A 16841-nucleotide genomic window follows, 5' to 3' on the forward strand; every position below is an offset into this window, starting at 1 on the left:
AATAAACTTAAGTCTTAGGAACTGTGCTTTTATTCCCATTCTTTGTTGTAGTGATGTGCTGGCCTGGTGCCAAAAGCATTGAATTCTGACCTAAGAATTATGTTGTATCTTGTAGAGCAGTCAACTTGTAATACTATTTTTCTTGAGTTTTGTCTTTTTCTGTGTGGCAGTGGTGAAATAGGGCCTTCTAAACCTCTGGAGAAGTGAGATCTGAATTTGGAGAGGACATGGGGAAGAATCAATCTTCAACAGATAATCTTTAAGTCCAGACCCAGGAATATCAGATCTGAAGTGACACCATCTTTTCTGTCTTCCTGACAAACCTCATCAATCCCAAAAGTTCCAGTTTCAAGGATCCAAGAAAACTCAGTAAAGATCACTTTGGAATCACTTTGCTGTGACAAAATTGATTCATGGTGACTCTCCTAGTATTTGTGGAAAATCTGCCAAAAGAAAAGTAACTAGAATATTCATATGACATCAATGGTTAAAGCTACACTAAAATGAAAATTTATATGCTAATTATCTTCCATGGTCCCTTCTGAAATCAAAGGGCTTGCTAGGCTACTATAAATATATTATAAAGAGATAATAACATATCTGTGTAAACACATATAATCCTAACAAAATAATTTGAATCACAGCTTATATATTATGAAATATAGTTAGACAGTTAAAAAAATTATACCCCAAAATCTGTAGTTTAGAGTATAAATAAAAAGATGTGGGTACAGAAGAAAAAAAGTGAGACCAATATTTTAACAAGGAAAGATAATCTAAAGATATCACTGTAATGTAACATTTGCCTTTCCTCTTTTTCACTGTATATACCAGTCACAAACAATTATTAAGATTAATGAAGTTCCCTTTTAAGCCTGTTAAGCTGAAAGAAAAACAGAAATGGTTATTACTTCAATAGTGGTAGATTTTCATAAAACACGAACAACCAAAAGAATGTATCTTAAGACACATTATTTTCCTCTGAATTTAGCAATATAATCTAATAATGTAGAATGAGTTTCTGTTAAATATATATTCTTGGTATTAATGTATAATACCATTATTTCTCAGCTTTCAAATTTCAAGATAAATTTCAACTAAGTATTGAGTGAAAGAATAATTGCTATGTTTTAAAAAAACTTCCACTAGAAATGAAATGTTTGATGAGATTTTAACCTGGCTTCAAATATTTTTTTATATGTATATGCTCGAACCTTATGAGTCTTAGTCGTATTATTTCCTTATTGTGAATACACTTATAGTTTTACTTCTGGTTAACTGTCTATACAATTCATTATTATTATTATTTTGTTTCTTATATAATATCATGGTATATATTTTCAGAAATGCTTATTTTATTTTTATGCTTGTTTCTTCAAATGTTTTAAAGAGTTACACAAATCTAACAGTATACATAATAGTATATGCAGAAGTAAAGTCATTTAAAATCTCTAGGTATAAAGTGGGATGATAACTTGAATATTCATTCTACTAATTAGACTAGCAAAAAATTAGATAAAGTTAGTTAGAATGTGATTAGTGGGTATAGGGGCCTGAAGGGAGCAGAGAAATTTACTAAAAACTTGAAATTCATATGTATTCAACTGCTTCAAGAGAAATAAGTTTAGAAAAGTGTTACATTCTAAAAAACAAAAACAAAATTAAAAACTATCGCTAATCTCTGGGAACTATATAAAACTGCAGACTTTTAAAAAGTAGGAAGCAGACAAGATTAAAGATTACTGATAATTAAAGGTGCCAGATCAATATAAGTTGAGATTCAACTAATAATTTTTGACTGACTGGTAGAAGCAGATTCAGAAAAGGAACATGGCTTGAATTGTGACTACACTAAACTACAAATGTAAAGAATTACAATAATTATAAGTGATATAAATGCATTCTATAATGTGATTATTTTCTGTATATCAGTATAAAACGGAGTTACTGAGTTACATGGGAAATTTCTGTTAACATTTTTTCAATCCATTGCTTTTACCTAATAAAATTTCCTCCTCTATGTTCAGAAGTTAAACTGTCTGTATATTACTTTTATTTATACTGTATTTTTTTCAACCTGGCTCTTTTACAAAATTGTGTGAAAAGTTATTATCAACTCTTTCCATTCTCTGATACAAAAATAATAAAGTATCTGATACAGCGATTTTTGGTGTTCCTGAGCAACTTAAGAAGTACACAAAACAGGGGTACCTAGATGGCTCAGTTGGTTAAGTGTTCCACTCTTGATTTCAGCTTGGGTTTTGATCTCAGGGTTTTGAGTTCAAGCCCCATGTTGGGCTCCATACTACGGAATGGAGCCTACTTAAAAATAAGAAAATAATTGTTTTAAGTGCACAAAACAAATTAACTAAAATTCCTATTACCAAATCCTGGTTTCTTCTGTATAGAATGATTAGAAAAGTACTATCTCATGACAAACACAGATGACAACAATTAGGTTTCCTCACAATATAAAAAGATATATTTATTTTAAAAATCCACTGACATAGTATTTATTTCTTTCAGAGGGTTTATTTTTCAAAATAACAACCTATTCAGAGAAATAACTTCCTTCTCAATACAATTAATTTTGTTTATTTTCAGGTTAAGAGTTTAGTAAGTTGCCCCCCTCCAAAGTGATCAGCAAAGAGTATTCTCTTCATTTCAGTCCAGTTCCCAAAGATGATTGAGATAATTGCATAGAATTCAGTAAATATTAACAATTACATGGGGCGCCTGGGTGGCTCAGTGGGTTAAGCCGCTGCCTTCAGCTCAGGTCATGATCTCAGGGTCCTGGGATCGAGTCCCGCGTCGGGCTCTCTGCTCAGCAGGGAGCCTGCTTCCTTCTCTCTCTCTCTCTCTGCCTGCCTCTCAGTGTACTTGTAATTTCTCTCTGTCAAATAAATAAATAAAATCTTTAAAAAAAAAAAAACAATTACAACAATACTGGGTTGGACTAGTCCACAAGACTATCCTCGAAGTTGATGCTGTGCAAAACTGAAGTAGGCACAATTAGTGTTATTTTCACAAATTTGCTTCTGGAAAAGCCTCTCTTCTAGGTTCCAGTCTTAGCCTTCCATACCAGGAAGTGTCCTCCTGCAGGCCACTGTGTGTCTACAGTTTCTTTAAAGACTTGAGTTTTTCAAGACTTAAAAGAAACAGTGGTGAAATTTTTCCTATAGTGACAGGTGACTGGAGAAATATTTCGTAACAGGGTACATCTAAAGAATAGAAGTTGGCAGTATTTATAGAGATCTTCAACTCCAGTTTGCTCATAGGTCCTCAAATTACAGCTGCTACTTAACTTCTCCTCAGGCCAACACTGCTTCCTCAAAACAATCCACAACCCTTTGTTGTTGTGTTTTTAATCCACAACCTTTGTAAAAGTTGTGTCGGAGTAGGAATTGAGAGAATTCCAGAAAATCCATACATTTTTTTCTGTGGTAATTCTGGAAAAATTCATTCTTAGTCTCCTTACGGTAGGCCTGATTACCCAGGTACGAAGTTTTAGACCTAATTTTACTCATCTTTGTATCTCTAGTACAAGTATTTTCAGATTTGAGTTTGTTTTAATTTTTGGTCTCAAGTATTATTTAATACAGAAATATAAGAGGTAGGCAGAGAATTTCCCCCTTATACAGGAAAAAAATGAAATTATTATTTCCAATTTTTTGGTTAAATTATGTGCCTTAGGCCACTTTTAATAAGCACTGAGCTAGTTAATCACTACTATGTTCCACATACTTTTCTAGGTACTGGGGATTAATTAGAGGGTTTGACATATGTTAAAGCTCTTTTTTCTTCCAAACTGTGTGGACTTCAGTCTTTGGATTTTTAAAAGTATTTTGAAACACCCTACTATTTATAATCTGCCAAAGAGATTTTCTTTGTTGAAAGTCAGTAGTAATTTCTATATAAATAGTAGATTAGCAAACTTTGTTTCAATGGTATGTTAATAGTCAACCTTTAAAAATCATTGTAGGGGCACCTGGGTGGCTCAGTGGGTTAAGGCGCTGCCTTCGGCTCAGGTCATGATCTCAGGGTCCTGGGATGGAGCCCCTCATCGGGCTCTCTGCTCAGCAGGGAGCCTGCTTCCTCCTCTCTCTCTGCCTGCCCCTCTGCCTGCTTGTGATCTCTCTCTGTCAAATAAATAAATAAAATCTTAAAAAAAAAATCATTGTAAAAGTACAAGAAAATTTAGAAAAAATACTGATAATCCTACCATCTAAAGATAATAAATTTTAATCCAGGTTTTGGATCCACTCTTAATATATGAAAGATTGTCCTACATATAAAATATGAAAAAATAAAATGAAATAAAATACGATACAAAAGTCTTATATCTTATTTTCCCACTTAATTATACCAGGAATGTTTCCTATGTCATTAAAAGTTTTTATACAGGGGCGCCTGGGTGGCTCAGTGGGTTAAGCCGCTGCCTTCGGCTTAGGTCATGATCTCAGGGTCCTGGGATCAAGTCCCGCATTGGGCTCTCTGCTCGGCGGGGAGCCTGCTTCCTCCTCTCTCTCTGCCTGCCTCTCTGCCTGCTTGTGATCTCTGTCTGTCAAATAAATAAATAAAATCTTTAAAAAAAAAAAAGTTCTTATACACAATGTTATGGCCACATAATAATTCATCATAGGAATGTATTATGCTTTACGTAATCATTGTCTTATTGCCAAATATGTAAGCCATTTCCCTTTTGTTATTGTTGTTATTATAAATAATATACCCATATGTTCTATTATTTCCTTAGGATAAATCCCACAAAGATTAATGCTAAACGAATGGTATGATCATATTGAAGGTAAAGAAAAAAATGTTGTCACATTGACCTTCAGAAAGACTGTACTAATTTATATTCCCACCAGTAGCATTTCCCTCTTTTGCTGCACCATTGCTGGTGTTGATGAATATTATTTGATCATAAATTTGCTAATTTGATAATATTTAATGGGCTGTGTTTTATTTTTTAATATTTTTTATAATATTTTATTTCTTTATTTGACAGACAGAGATCACAAGTAGGCAGAGAGAGAGGAGGAAGCAGGCTCCCCGCTGAGCAGAGAGCCTGATGTGGGGCTCCATCCCGGGACCCTGGGATCATGACCTGAGCTGAAGGCAGAGGCTTTAACCCACTGAGCCACCCAGGCGCCCCATGGGCTGTGTTTTAAATGAATTATGAGCCACAGTCATCAAAAAGAAAAGAACAGATTTAAAAAAAAAATTAATATAAACAAGGAACAATATAAAAATTCCAAGAATGGGGACGCCTAGGTGGCTCAGTCACTTAAGCAGCTGTCTTAGGCTCAGGTCATGATCCCAGTGTCCTGGGACTGAGTCCCTCATCTGACTCCTTGCTCTGCAGGGAGCCTGCTTGTCACCCTGCCTCTGCCTGCCTATGCTCTCTCTCTCTCTCTGACAAATAAATAAATAAATAAATAAAATCTTAAAAAAAAAAAAAAAAATTCCAAGAATGGTCAGTATATGGCAGTGTTCTAGGGCTGCAAATGTTTATTTCATATAAAATGAAAATGCAAACACTGTCTTTTTGGGAAAAATTCAGATGCCATATGAAGTATAAAACATATGGGGGCACCTGTCTGGCTCAGTTGGTAGTGCATGTGACACTTGATCCTGGTCTTGAGTTCAAGCCACATGTTTGGGGTAGAATTTACTTTTTTCAAAAAGTATGAAGTATCAATTTACTAGTAATTACTAGTAACTATGCATTTAGTACACAGTTACTATACAAACCTCTCTGTTCTGAAGCTGTAGTTTTAGTGTTTGTAAGAATTAGCATGTTTGCTTTTATGGAATCTTGCTTTGCTTGAAGTGTGTGAGGGCTGTCTGAATACAGTTCTGATGAGTTTGTTTCTCACTGTTTGCTTTCACAGTTGTAACTGTAGATAGAGACCCTGTCTCTAAATTACACTGTATCATCAGTTCTACAAAGAATTCCTATTGCTCTCTCCAGCGGGCTAATGCCGCTTCCCTTTTTACATAAAAAGCAAAATTTCCAAGAATAAAATCAAGAGATTTGTACTCAAAATTTAAGACAACTTTAATAGGAACTTTTTGGTTTTATCTTTGCTTCTCTAATATTTTCTTTAAAAGTTTTCGTAATCCAAATTTTTTTAACTTTTTTTTTTAAGTCTTTTTTTTTTTTTGAGGTGCCTGAGTGGCTCAGATGGTTGTGTCTGCCTTGGGCTTAGGTCATGATCCTAGGCTCCTACAATGGAGCCCCAGCATTGGGCTTCTTGCTCTGAGCAGGGAGCCTGCTCCTCCCTTTCCCTTTACTGCTCCCTCTGTTTGTGCTCTTCCCCTCTCTCTGTCAAATAAATAAAACCTTTAAAAAAAATAGTCTTTAAAAAAAAAAGATCTTATTTGAGAGAGAGAGAGCAAGCCACCACCCACGCACCCACGTGCCTGTAGCAGGGAGGGTTAGAGGGAGAGGGAGAGGGAGAAGCAGGTTTCTAGATGAGCGGGGAGCCAGGACCCTGGGATCTTGACCTGACCAGAAGTCAGACTCTTAAAGGACTGAGCCACCCAGGTGCCCTATCTTCAGCTTCACTCACAGAGAAAGAGATGGGAATCCTGGTCGAAACCAACACTATTTAGCCAATGGGATTAACAAATAAATAGCAAATGTGTTTTTAAAAATTGGAAATGACATACACTAGATAAAAGAAACTTAAATTATTCATTGATTGATTTTACAGGATTCTGTCAACATTACTTCTTGGACACAGCTTTGTGTGTTTCTTAGACAACCACTTTTCTCCAGCACTGTCTCACACAAAGTCTGATACAGGCCATGCAGTGTTATTAGCCTTCTTCAAAAGAGGCCCCGCCCCCTTCCCATAGCCTCAGGAAAAAATCATGACCCCTAAAGCTCTTAGGTGTATCCTGTCCACCGGAAGAGACTATTTTTTGTTTGTCCTTCTCCTTGAGTGACACTAACCTTCCGTACAGAACTTGTGTTTGCCTCAGCACGCACTGCTCTTATCCTTGCTCAAACTACAGTCCATAGCAAGAATGCCTTTCCTCCCCTCTTCGCTGTGCCCCGGTTTCCAGGAAGCCTTCACCAACACGCTCTCCCCAGTCTGTGGGAGAGACTTTTTTTGTGTTCCCACAGCACTCCTCTCAAATTACCTTTATCTTTTTACCAGAGTCTTAACCTCGTAAAAACTGACCGTTTTGTCTTTTCACGCTCACATAATAGGTACCTGTTAAAGCTCATTGAGTGAATGTCCCCAGCTTTCCCCCCATAATGGGAAGCGTTCTCGCCGTTTTGGTCACAACAATTTCGTTGTTGTCATGCTGCAGGAGCCCTGTCAGCTGGTGCCAGATGGTACCCCCAGACCTATTCTCAGGGTCTTCCTAAACGTAATAGAATGCGTTACGCTCCTTTTCATCTTCCTACTCCGAGGGTTTGAGGTCTTTGACCGAAGTTCAGCATAGTTAACAGAATCCCATCCAGTTGAACTTGGTCATAAAACAGGACTCGGTCAGTAAACACGAGTGCGTGTGAGAGAACCGTGTGGGGCGTGAGCCTGATATTTCACGGTGCTTCAACGTGCACGTTTTATGATTAATTTCTAGATTTTCCAGCGAAGAACTCAAAGCGGCGAATAAAGCACCTGAAACGGAAAATAAGGAAAGCAGTGGAGACGACAGGGAGACGAAATCAGGAAGCTTAGAGGGGCAGGACAAGCCGGGAAAATGGACAGAGGTGGAGAAAGTTTAAACCCGGGGAGGACGACTCGCAGTCGCTCCCCAGTCTCCACTTTTGCAGGCCGTCCGCGCGGCGCGGAGAAACCTCCCGCCTCTCTGGGCGCTCCCCCGGGCTCCTGTGGGCCCCGCCCGCCACGCAGTTTTTCATCAGGCGCTCACACCCACAGAGACGCAGCAAAGCACGCTAAGTAAAATTCCAGGAGGCCGACCAGGAACTTCAAAGGCGTTTCTTTTTGTCCCCGCCTGCGGGGGAGCCGCCCTCACGCCCAGGCCAAGCCAACTCCATCCAGCTCCTTCCCATGGCAGGGTGCGGGCGGAGGGAAAAAAGAAGGCTCTGGCCCTATTTCCTCCGAGCAGCCGACTCTAAAGGAGCTGCCCCGCCCCTACGTGCTAGGTTAGTTGGGACGCTCGGCTTTGAACTGTACTTAAGGCCTTAGGAACTGAGCGAACCGCTCAGGTGATTCCCCTCTCTGAGCTCCCCTTCCGCGTCTCCTCCCCTGTACCACGCCCCAACCCCTCCTTCCCCACCCGCTTGGGAATCCGCGCTGCTCATTGGTTGCGTGCTCTGCCAATCCATCGGACATTGACGAATCCCGCCTTAGGAAAGGCAAAGATCAAGCTAGAGCGCTTACACCTGGCGGAGGGGCGCGAGCCTAACGCCCCTTAGCTGCAGGCGGAGCGCGAGGCTGGGTGGTCAGAGGCTGCCGGGGAGAATTGAAGGGACCCTCATTTGCATAACGGCCGCCCGTCGCCTCTGAGCACGAGCCGGGGTCCCGCCCCTCACCCAACTAGAAATCTGTTGGGCTACGGGCGGGTCACTCCGACCCAGGCAAGCCTGTGGCGGGCTGTCCTGGGAGCGGATTGGCTCCGGGAGTTTCCAGAAGGCGGCAGGGAGGCGGCTATAAGAGCGGGGAGCCCAGCGAGGGGAGCGGGAGATAGTGTTGGCGCTCGCGGTGTCTGGTGCGAGGCGACCGTTAGTTGACGCCGCAGATTTTCGGTCCTAGGTGCTTTCGCCTAACGTCGCCTGCCTATCTTTCAGTCAGGATGTCTGCCCGCGGCCCGGCTATCGGCATCGACCTGGGCACCACCTACTCGTGCGTGGGGGTCTTCCAACATGGCAAGGTGGAGATCATCGCCAACGACCAGGGCAACCGCACCACCCCCAGCTACGTGGCCTTCACCGACACCGAGCGCCTCATCGGCGACGCCGCCAAGAACCAGGTGGCCATGAACCCCACCAACACCATCTTCGACGCCAAGAGGCTGATCGGACGGAAGTTCGAGGACGCCACGGTGCAGTCGGACATGAAACACTGGCCGTTCCGGGTGGTGAGCGAGGGAGGGAAGCCCAAGGTGCAGGTGGAATACAAGGGAGAGATCAAGACCTTCTTCCCAGAGGAAATCTCCTCCATGGTCCTCACTAAGATGAAGGAGATCGCCGAAGCCTACCTGGGCGGCAAGGTGCAGAGCGCGGTCATCACGGTCCCGGCCTATTTCAATGACTCGCAGCGCCAGGCCACCAAGGACGCGGGCACCATCACGGGCCTCAACGTGCTGCGCATCATCAACGAGCCCACCGCGGCGGCCATTGCCTACGGCCTGGACAAGAAGGGCTGCGCCGGCGGCGAGAAGAACGTGCTCATCTTTGACCTGGGCGGCGGCACCTTCGACGTGTCCATCCTGACCATCGAGGATGGCATTTTCGAGGTGAAGTCCACGGCCGGCGACACCCACCTGGGCGGCGAGGATTTCGACAACCGCATGGTGAGCCACCTGGCGGAGGAGTTCAAGCGCAAGCACAAGAAGGACATTGGGCCCAACAAGCGCGCAGTGCGCCGACTGCGCACCGCCTGCGAGCGAGCCAAGCGCACCTTGAGCTCGTCTACGCAGGCGAGCATCGAGATCGACTCGCTATACGAGGGCGTGGACTTCTACACGTCCATCACTCGCGCCCGCTTCGAGGAGCTGAACGCTGACCTGTTTCGCGGAACCCTGGAGCCGGTGGAGAAGGCGCTGCGTGACGCCAAGCTGGACAAGGGCCAGATCCAGGAGATCGTGCTGGTGGGCGGCTCCACCCGAATCCCCAAGATCCAGAAGCTGTTGCAGGATTTCTTCAACGGCAAGGAGCTGAACAAGAGCATCAACCCCGACGAGGCGGTGGCCTACGGAGCTGCGGTGCAGGCGGCCATCCTCATCGGAGACAAGTCAGAGAACGTGCAGGACCTGCTGCTGCTCGACGTGACCCCGTTGTCGCTGGGCATTGAGACGGCTGGCGGCGTCATGACCCCACTCATCAAGAGAAACACCACGATCCCTACCAAGCAGACGCAGACCTTCACCACCTACTCGGACAACCAGAGCAGCGTGCTGGTGCAGGTGTATGAGGGCGAACGGGCCATGACCAAGGACAATAACCTGCTGGGCAAGTTCGACCTGACCGGGATTCCCCCGGCGCCCCGCGGGGTCCCTCAGATCGAGGTCACCTTCGATATAGACGCCAATGGCATCCTTAACGTCACCGCCGCCGACAAGAGTACCGGTAAAGAAAACAAAATCACCATTACCAACGACAAGGGTCGTCTGAGCAAGGACGACATTGACCGGATGGTCCAGGAGGCAGAGCGGTACAAGTCGGAAGATGAGGCCAATCGCGACCGGGTCGCTGCCAAAAACGCGGTGGAGTCCTATACCTACAACATCAAGCAGACGGTGGAAGACGAGAAACTGAGGGGCAAGATTAGCGAGCAGGACAAAAACAAGATCCTCGACAAGTGTCAGGAGGTGATCAACTGGCTCGACCGAAACCAGATGGCAGAGAAAGATGAGTATGAACACAAGCAGAAAGAGCTTGAAAGAGTGTGCAACCCCATCATCAGCAAACTTTACCAAGGTGGCCCTGGCGGCGGCGGTTCTGGAGCCTCCGGGGGACCGACCATCGAGGAAGTGGACTAAGCTTGCACTCGAGTCAGCGTAAACCTCTTTTCCTTTCTCTCTTTCTCTTTTGTTTGTGTTTCTTTGAAATGCCTTTGTGCCAAGTATGAGATCTGTTGGAAGTCTTTTCACTCGGTGTATGCATGGGAAAGGAAGGATGCAACAACTTAGTTTAATTATAAAAGGTTAGTTCTGAAGTTTGATTTTTAAAACCATTATTTGAGGTTTCTCTTTAATGCGTTTTGGGTGTTTGCTGACTTGAGCATTTTTGAGTAGCTTAGTTTGTGCATGGAGATTTGTTTGAGCTGGGAAACCTGAAGTTTGCACATAAGTTCTGCGGAAGCTTGGTAACAATAAAATATATAGAAGCTTGAATTGTTTATTTTTATGTACTACTTTAAGACTAAAATGAACATTGCAGTTATGTTAAGGACAGGCTTTCTTTTTTTTTTTTTTTTTTTGCAAACAAATGCATAAATACAGAGTTAAAGTAAAGCTGAAATTGATCTCAAAATCACAGTCTTGGAGTTTTCAATTTTCCCTTCTCACAGTTTTACCCATGTTATTAGTATGAGAGGAAATGTATCTAACTCAGTCTTGTCTAATTCTCAGATGAGATTTCCTGCTTTGAATTGCCAACAGCTTTTAAAAAGGAGAAGACCTGGGTAAACTTTCCTCCTCCTTTTAATAAAGAAACCAGACTCCTAAGCCTTGATTTAAGTGTTCCAAGTGAAAATCCACCTGAATATTCCAGCAAAATACAAGCCGTATTCTGGGGTTAAGTATGAAATGATTCTTTTTCTAAACTAACAAAGGCTGGGGCGGGAGTTGTTCTCTGATAATAAATAGCCTGACGCAGTATGAAACAAATTGCTTTTTGTGGCATGCCAGTGCTTGCGACAAGAGCCAGCAGGGCAAACTTTAAAGTCACTTTATATTAAGAGTCCAATTTAGTCAAACTTGTTTTAACTTTAATTCTCTAGTGAAACAGCTTAACTTCTGAGCTTATCCAAATTCCATAAGGATAGGTTTTCAACAGTTACAATTACTTGGGGATAAAGGGAGATAATGATTTTTTTTTTTTTGATTTGAGAATCACAATGCTTTTGCAATACTTGCCTTAAATCACTAGAATAGATTTTTTTCTTTTTATTTTTAAAATATTTGTTTTAAAGATACATTTATTTGGGGGGGAGGAGGGGCAAATGGGAAGAGCGAGACAAACCCAAGAAGTCTGTGCTGAGTACAGAGCCCTATGTGGGATGTGGGATTCAGTCTCATCACTCTGAGACCAGACAGGAGCTGAAACCGGGAGTCAGCCACTTAACCAACTGTGTCATCCAGGTGCCCCAGATACTCTTTTCTAAAAGACAAAACTGCAAGATAGTCCAATATTTTGTAATATACAACTTGTCCATTTTTCTGTGTATCTGATTTGAAATTGTTACAGATAAGAATACTGGAAACTTTTGGGTTGAGCGTCCTGGGCTTAAGCTTTAAAATGCACATCCTTAGGAGAAGGGGGTTCCTATTTGTATTTCTTAGTGGAATGTCATTTCTACTTTGATCTGATTTATTTAAGGGGAACTTGGGAGAAATTCAGTAAAGCTAATTGGAAAATGCATGTTATTAGCCTAATGTTTTCACCACATATGGACATTTTGATACCTCTATTCAATGTAGATGTGCTTCATGTTGTTCATAAGCTAACAGTGCATTATAGATGCTGTGTTTTTAGTAGTGGCCCTTTCTGTATCATGCAGACATTAATTTTTGAAATGATATAAAAACTAGAGAACAAATTAGCCTAAAAATGCTGAGCTGTATAATGACCCTCTCACACAAGAGCTGACTCTCATATACATAAGTATTTTATTTTTTAAGCAGAGTCATTTGGGTAGGTGGGAGTGAGATAAAAAGGCAATTTTGAATTGTTCCAAAACTTAAAATTTTAAGGTAATTGCTCTTTACACTCTGAAAAGCTAATGGTAACTCCATTTTTTTGGTGCTAGTGCCACTTTGGTAGAAAGTTTCCAGCAAGGAATCATTAAGGTTGTTTAATTAACATAAATTAATGTCACATAAATACTTGACAAACTACCTTAGTATTAATAGAATCCAATGAATACTGGATTTAGAGTGATGATTTTTTTTTTAACATTTTATTTATTTATTTGACAGAGATCACAAGTAGGCAGAGAGGCAGGCAGAGAAAGAGGAGGAAGCAGGCTCCCTGCTGAGCAGAGAGCCCAATGCAGGACTCGATCCCAGAACCCTGGGATCATGATCCGAGCTGAAGGCGGAGGCTTAACCCACTGAGCCACCCAGGCGCACCTAACATGAATTTTTACCAAGACAATGCTCATTCTAGTAACCTTTTATTAGTCCTTTATTTGTTGAAAGTGTTTATTTCTTGCTCTAACTTCAAAATGTAATGGAATCTTTCTGCAGGTGCAATTTGGTATTAGTATGATTCATTTTAGACCTTTGTTCAGAAGAGATTAGTTTCTAAACTCAGAAAAATGACCACTGGTAGTTTCTTTGACTATCCTATGGCCTGGCCTCTGGTAACTTGCTATAACAGGAATATCAATTTATGTTAGATACTTCATTTTCTGTTATTCTGAAAACTAATTTGTAAAACTCCTGGCCTTCTTGAGTGTTTTTAATTTAATTTTGTCTTCTCAGATTTAGATCTGAATTTTGTGAAGATAAAGCCACCAAAGTAGCCATTCAGTGTTTCCAGGGGTCAGTTGAAACTGGTAATTGGATAACTCCTGGGAACTCCTTTACAGATGTTAGATCAGACGTAGTCAAATGACAATGGAAAAAGTACTTGAAACTAGGATGAGGCTAAATTACCACTTAAGGAATAATTAACATCACTTGAACTTGAAAGTAATGTTATACTAGGGCCTAGTGGTCTGGACTAAAGCTAACCCAATACATACAGAATGCTAAGGGATTAGAAAAGAACATTTTTCAGAATGGGCACTTAAATTTTACCTAAATGTCTAATATAGCTGTCTCTGTTTTAAGGCAATAAATCCAAACATCTGCCAAAATAAGACCTAACAGGTTGTTCATAGTATTTGAGAAGCATGAAGTTTTAAAACAAGCTTACTCTAAATTTTTGACGGTATTAGTTTGATGTATATAGTGGTAATTCATTAACATTTGTCCATGAGGAGATATTAATGCTGTTCACATCTTTAAATTTAGCATGAATAATTGGATACTTAATGTATCACCTGCACAACATGTCAAGGAGACTTAATGAGAATTAAGAATTGAATGTAGTTTATAAAAGTTGTGCTGTGAGGCATGTTCCCTTTGCTTTTGAACACTGGAATTGAAGTTTTAAAGAATCGCAAATCCATATATCACAAGTCAGTTGCTAAGGCAATATATATGTTTCGGTTAAGGAACAACAGGCATATTCAATTGCTTCTGTATAACGTCTAAATAGGAATGAGTTTTGAAGGATTATCCTTAACCACTGCAATTAGATACAGAAAAATTATACATTCCTTAAAAATTATGGATCTTTAGAGATAGCCCTTGGAATACTTTAGGGTATATGCAGTGCTGAAATTTAATAGGGTGATAGTGTTGAAATGTCCTTCCTCTAGAACAAATAAATCAGGGGCGCCTGAGTGGCTCAGTGGGTTGAAGCCTCTGCCTTCAACTCAGGTCATGATCCCAGGGTCCTGGGATGGAGCCCCACATTGGCCTCTCTGCTCAGCAGGGAGTTGGCTTACTCCTCTCTGCCTGCCTCTCTGCCTACTTGTGATCTCCGTCTGTCAAATAAATAAATTTTAAGAAAAAAAAAAAAAGAACAAACCAAGAAGCCTTGGGCTCTTTCCTCTTTCAGTATGATTAGGTGGAGATTAGATAAAAGGAGTTGATAATTCAAATACTGACATTGCCATTTTCTTAATATGTTATTTTATTTTATTTTATTTTTTTTAAGATTTTATTTATTTATTTGACAGACAGAGATCACAAGTAGGCAGAGAAGCTGGCAGAGAGAGAGGAGGAAGCAGGCTCCCTGCTGAGCAGAGAGCCCGATGTGGGGCTCGATCCCAGGACCCTGGGATCATGACCTGAGCCGAAGGCAGAGGCTTTAACCCACTGAGCCACCCAGGCGCCCCAATATGTTATTTTTTAAAGGTAGAATTATAATACTTTGAAAGTCTGTTTTCATAGTATAAACATACATTATATTCAGTTAATGTCTTGGGCCTAAAATCTGAGACCAGCAACTTAGTTTTATGTTACATGCTCTTAGTTATATGACCTTGAGAAGTTTCTCTTGGGCAAAAAAAAACCAAAAAAAAAACTTACAGGACACTTGAAATTAAATATTTAGACAGTACCTTTATCCCTACTTTACAACATCATGAATTGTTTTCTTTCTTTTTTTTTTTAACTTTTTTTTAAAAAATTTATTTGAGAGGGAGACAGTGAGAGAGAACATGAGCGAGGAGAAGGTCAGAGAGAGAAGCAGACTCCCCGTTGAGCTGGGAGCCCGATGCGGGACTCGATCCTGGGACATTCGGGATTCCCAGATCATGACCTGAGCCGAAGGCAGTCGTCCAACCAACTGAGCCACCCAGGCGTCCCGTGAATTGTTTTTTTTTTTTTTTTAAGATTTTATTTATTTATTTGACAGAGAGAAATCACAAGTAGATGGAGAGGCAGGCAGAGAGAGAGAGGGAAGCAGGCTCCCTGCTGAGCAGAGAGCCCGATGCGGGACTTGATCCCAGGACCCTGAGATCATGACCTGAGTCGAAGGCAGCGGCTTAACCCACTGAGCCACCCAGGCGCCCCCATGAATTGTTTTCTTAAAGGGAAAATTATATTTCCATTTTAGATGATGAGATTCTGATGTCATCTAAACTAACTGGTAAAAAAATCTCAAGAAATGAATAGGTCACTTTTTAAATAAATAATGACTTAAAGCCATAAAAACCATCTTTTTTATTCCCTTTTTTGTTAGGGTCTGGTAACAATAGTATAAGATGGCCCCTTGAGAGCTACCAAAGTTTTCCTATAAATATTATGTCCCTCTAGCACAGGTAGAATAACTTGTCCTGTAACTTTTATGTAGATTACTGTTTTCAATTCTCATCTCTTACTTTCTTAGTTTTGTACATTAGACAACAATGGTGAAGTAGAAAAGATCTTTGGTTTTCTATTAGCATTTCTTCACTCACTGGGATAAACTGAAGAAGTTGACCGAAGTGTGATCTTCCGGACATTGGTGGTGAGGTAAATGGATTCGTTCTGAAGTCCTTGGTGTTTCTCAGGTCTTTATAGAGCATTAGCTTATAATTTCCCCTGTCCTCCTCACCCCAAGTTACATACATTGTGAGGTGAAAAACTCTTGGTGACTGAAATGTTTTTAACTCCTATTTCGAGTGAGTCATCTCATGTAATCAGTCAGTCCTGAGGCCACAGGTTCAAAGTCCCACTGCCAGTGTATATAGGTGGGCTTCCATACATCTGAACAGCAGTCCGCTGAGTGGAACATGAATCCAGCGGATGTTTTATACTACTCTAACCAGTGATTGTTTGTTACTAGGTAGTGGAGGGGGGCTGCCGAGAGGGGAAGCAGCCAGATGGCCATTGCCATCTTCTTAAAATTGATGGGAATATAGTTAATATTTACTGAGCATCTCTTAACTAAGCTGTGGGGATAACAAAGGCAAAATATATCAGGCATTCTCAATCATGCAGTGTTATCTAGCATTGCTGACATCAGTGTTGGAAAAAGACAAGGAAAGTCAGTTGGAAGAAATTCAAAGGATTTGAAAAGTGAAAGGCATAAATGTAAAAATATAATGGAATACTCATTGACACAAAGCAAGTTTCTTTGCTTTAAGCAACACTAATTTTGAGTACTTTAGGGTGGTGCTTTACACACATTACTCCTTTAAAAACCTCCTAACTCCTGATTTAGGTATCTTCATGAGATCAAAGTAGTCTTGCCCTGGGTAACACATCTAAGTTATGCAGCAGAACCAAGTTACGAAAACATTTCCCCACGCATCCTCCCCTAAACCTCCACCGACCCGACCCCTCCCCATCACCTATCTAATCCCAAAAACCAATTAAGTGGTTTACTTCACGGTGGGAAGGCCATGAAAAATCGACTTCTACAGAAATAA

General features: G+C 41.2%; 2 protein-coding genes and 1 non-coding gene across 3 annotated transcripts in view; 2 read left to right on the forward strand and 1 right to left on the reverse strand.

The window, feature by feature from the left end:
• ZBTB1 (zinc finger and BTB domain containing 1) overlaps nucleotides 1–2165 on the forward strand; it is a 30675-nt gene extending 28510 nt beyond the window's left edge. Inside the window, exon 3 of the mRNA XM_004738923.3 lies at nucleotides 171–2165. Coding sequence (XP_004738980.1) covers nucleotides 171–207 — 37 coding nt within the window. The 3' untranslated portion in view covers nucleotides 208–2165. The remainder of the gene's footprint in view (nucleotides 1–170) is intronic.
• A 469-nt stretch (nucleotides 2166–2634) lies between these two features.
• LOC123390590 lies at nucleotides 2635–2703 on the reverse strand. The gene has a single exon (XR_006605137.1). It is a non-coding gene; the product is annotated as a small nucleolar RNA SNORD2 (small nucleolar RNA).
• A 5665-nt stretch (nucleotides 2704–8368) lies between these two features.
• On the forward strand, nucleotides 8369–11129 carry HSPA2 (heat shock protein family A (Hsp70) member 2). Its single transcript, XM_004738927.3, has one exon. It carries the CDS (start codon nucleotides 8782–8784, stop codon nucleotides 10687–10689), a length of 1908 nt encoding a protein of 635 aa, XP_004738984.1. The 5' UTR covers nucleotides 8369–8781; the 3' UTR covers nucleotides 10690–11129.
• Nucleotides 11130–16841: the final 5712 nt, after the last annotated feature.

Source organism: Mustela putorius, unplaced genomic scaffold (assembly GCF_011764305.1).
Source record: "Mustela putorius furo isolate JIRA1106 unplaced genomic scaffold, ASM1176430v1.1 tig00000129_pilon_pilon_pilon, whole genome shotgun sequence".
NCBI classification, from domain to species: domain Eukaryota; kingdom Metazoa; phylum Chordata; class Mammalia; order Carnivora; family Mustelidae; genus Mustela; species Mustela putorius.

Coding starts and splice junctions, on each gene's coding strand:
- HSPA2 (XM_004738927.3), top strand. CDS start 8,782: ATGTCTGCCCGCGGCCCGGCTATCGGCATCGACCTGGGCACCACCTAC.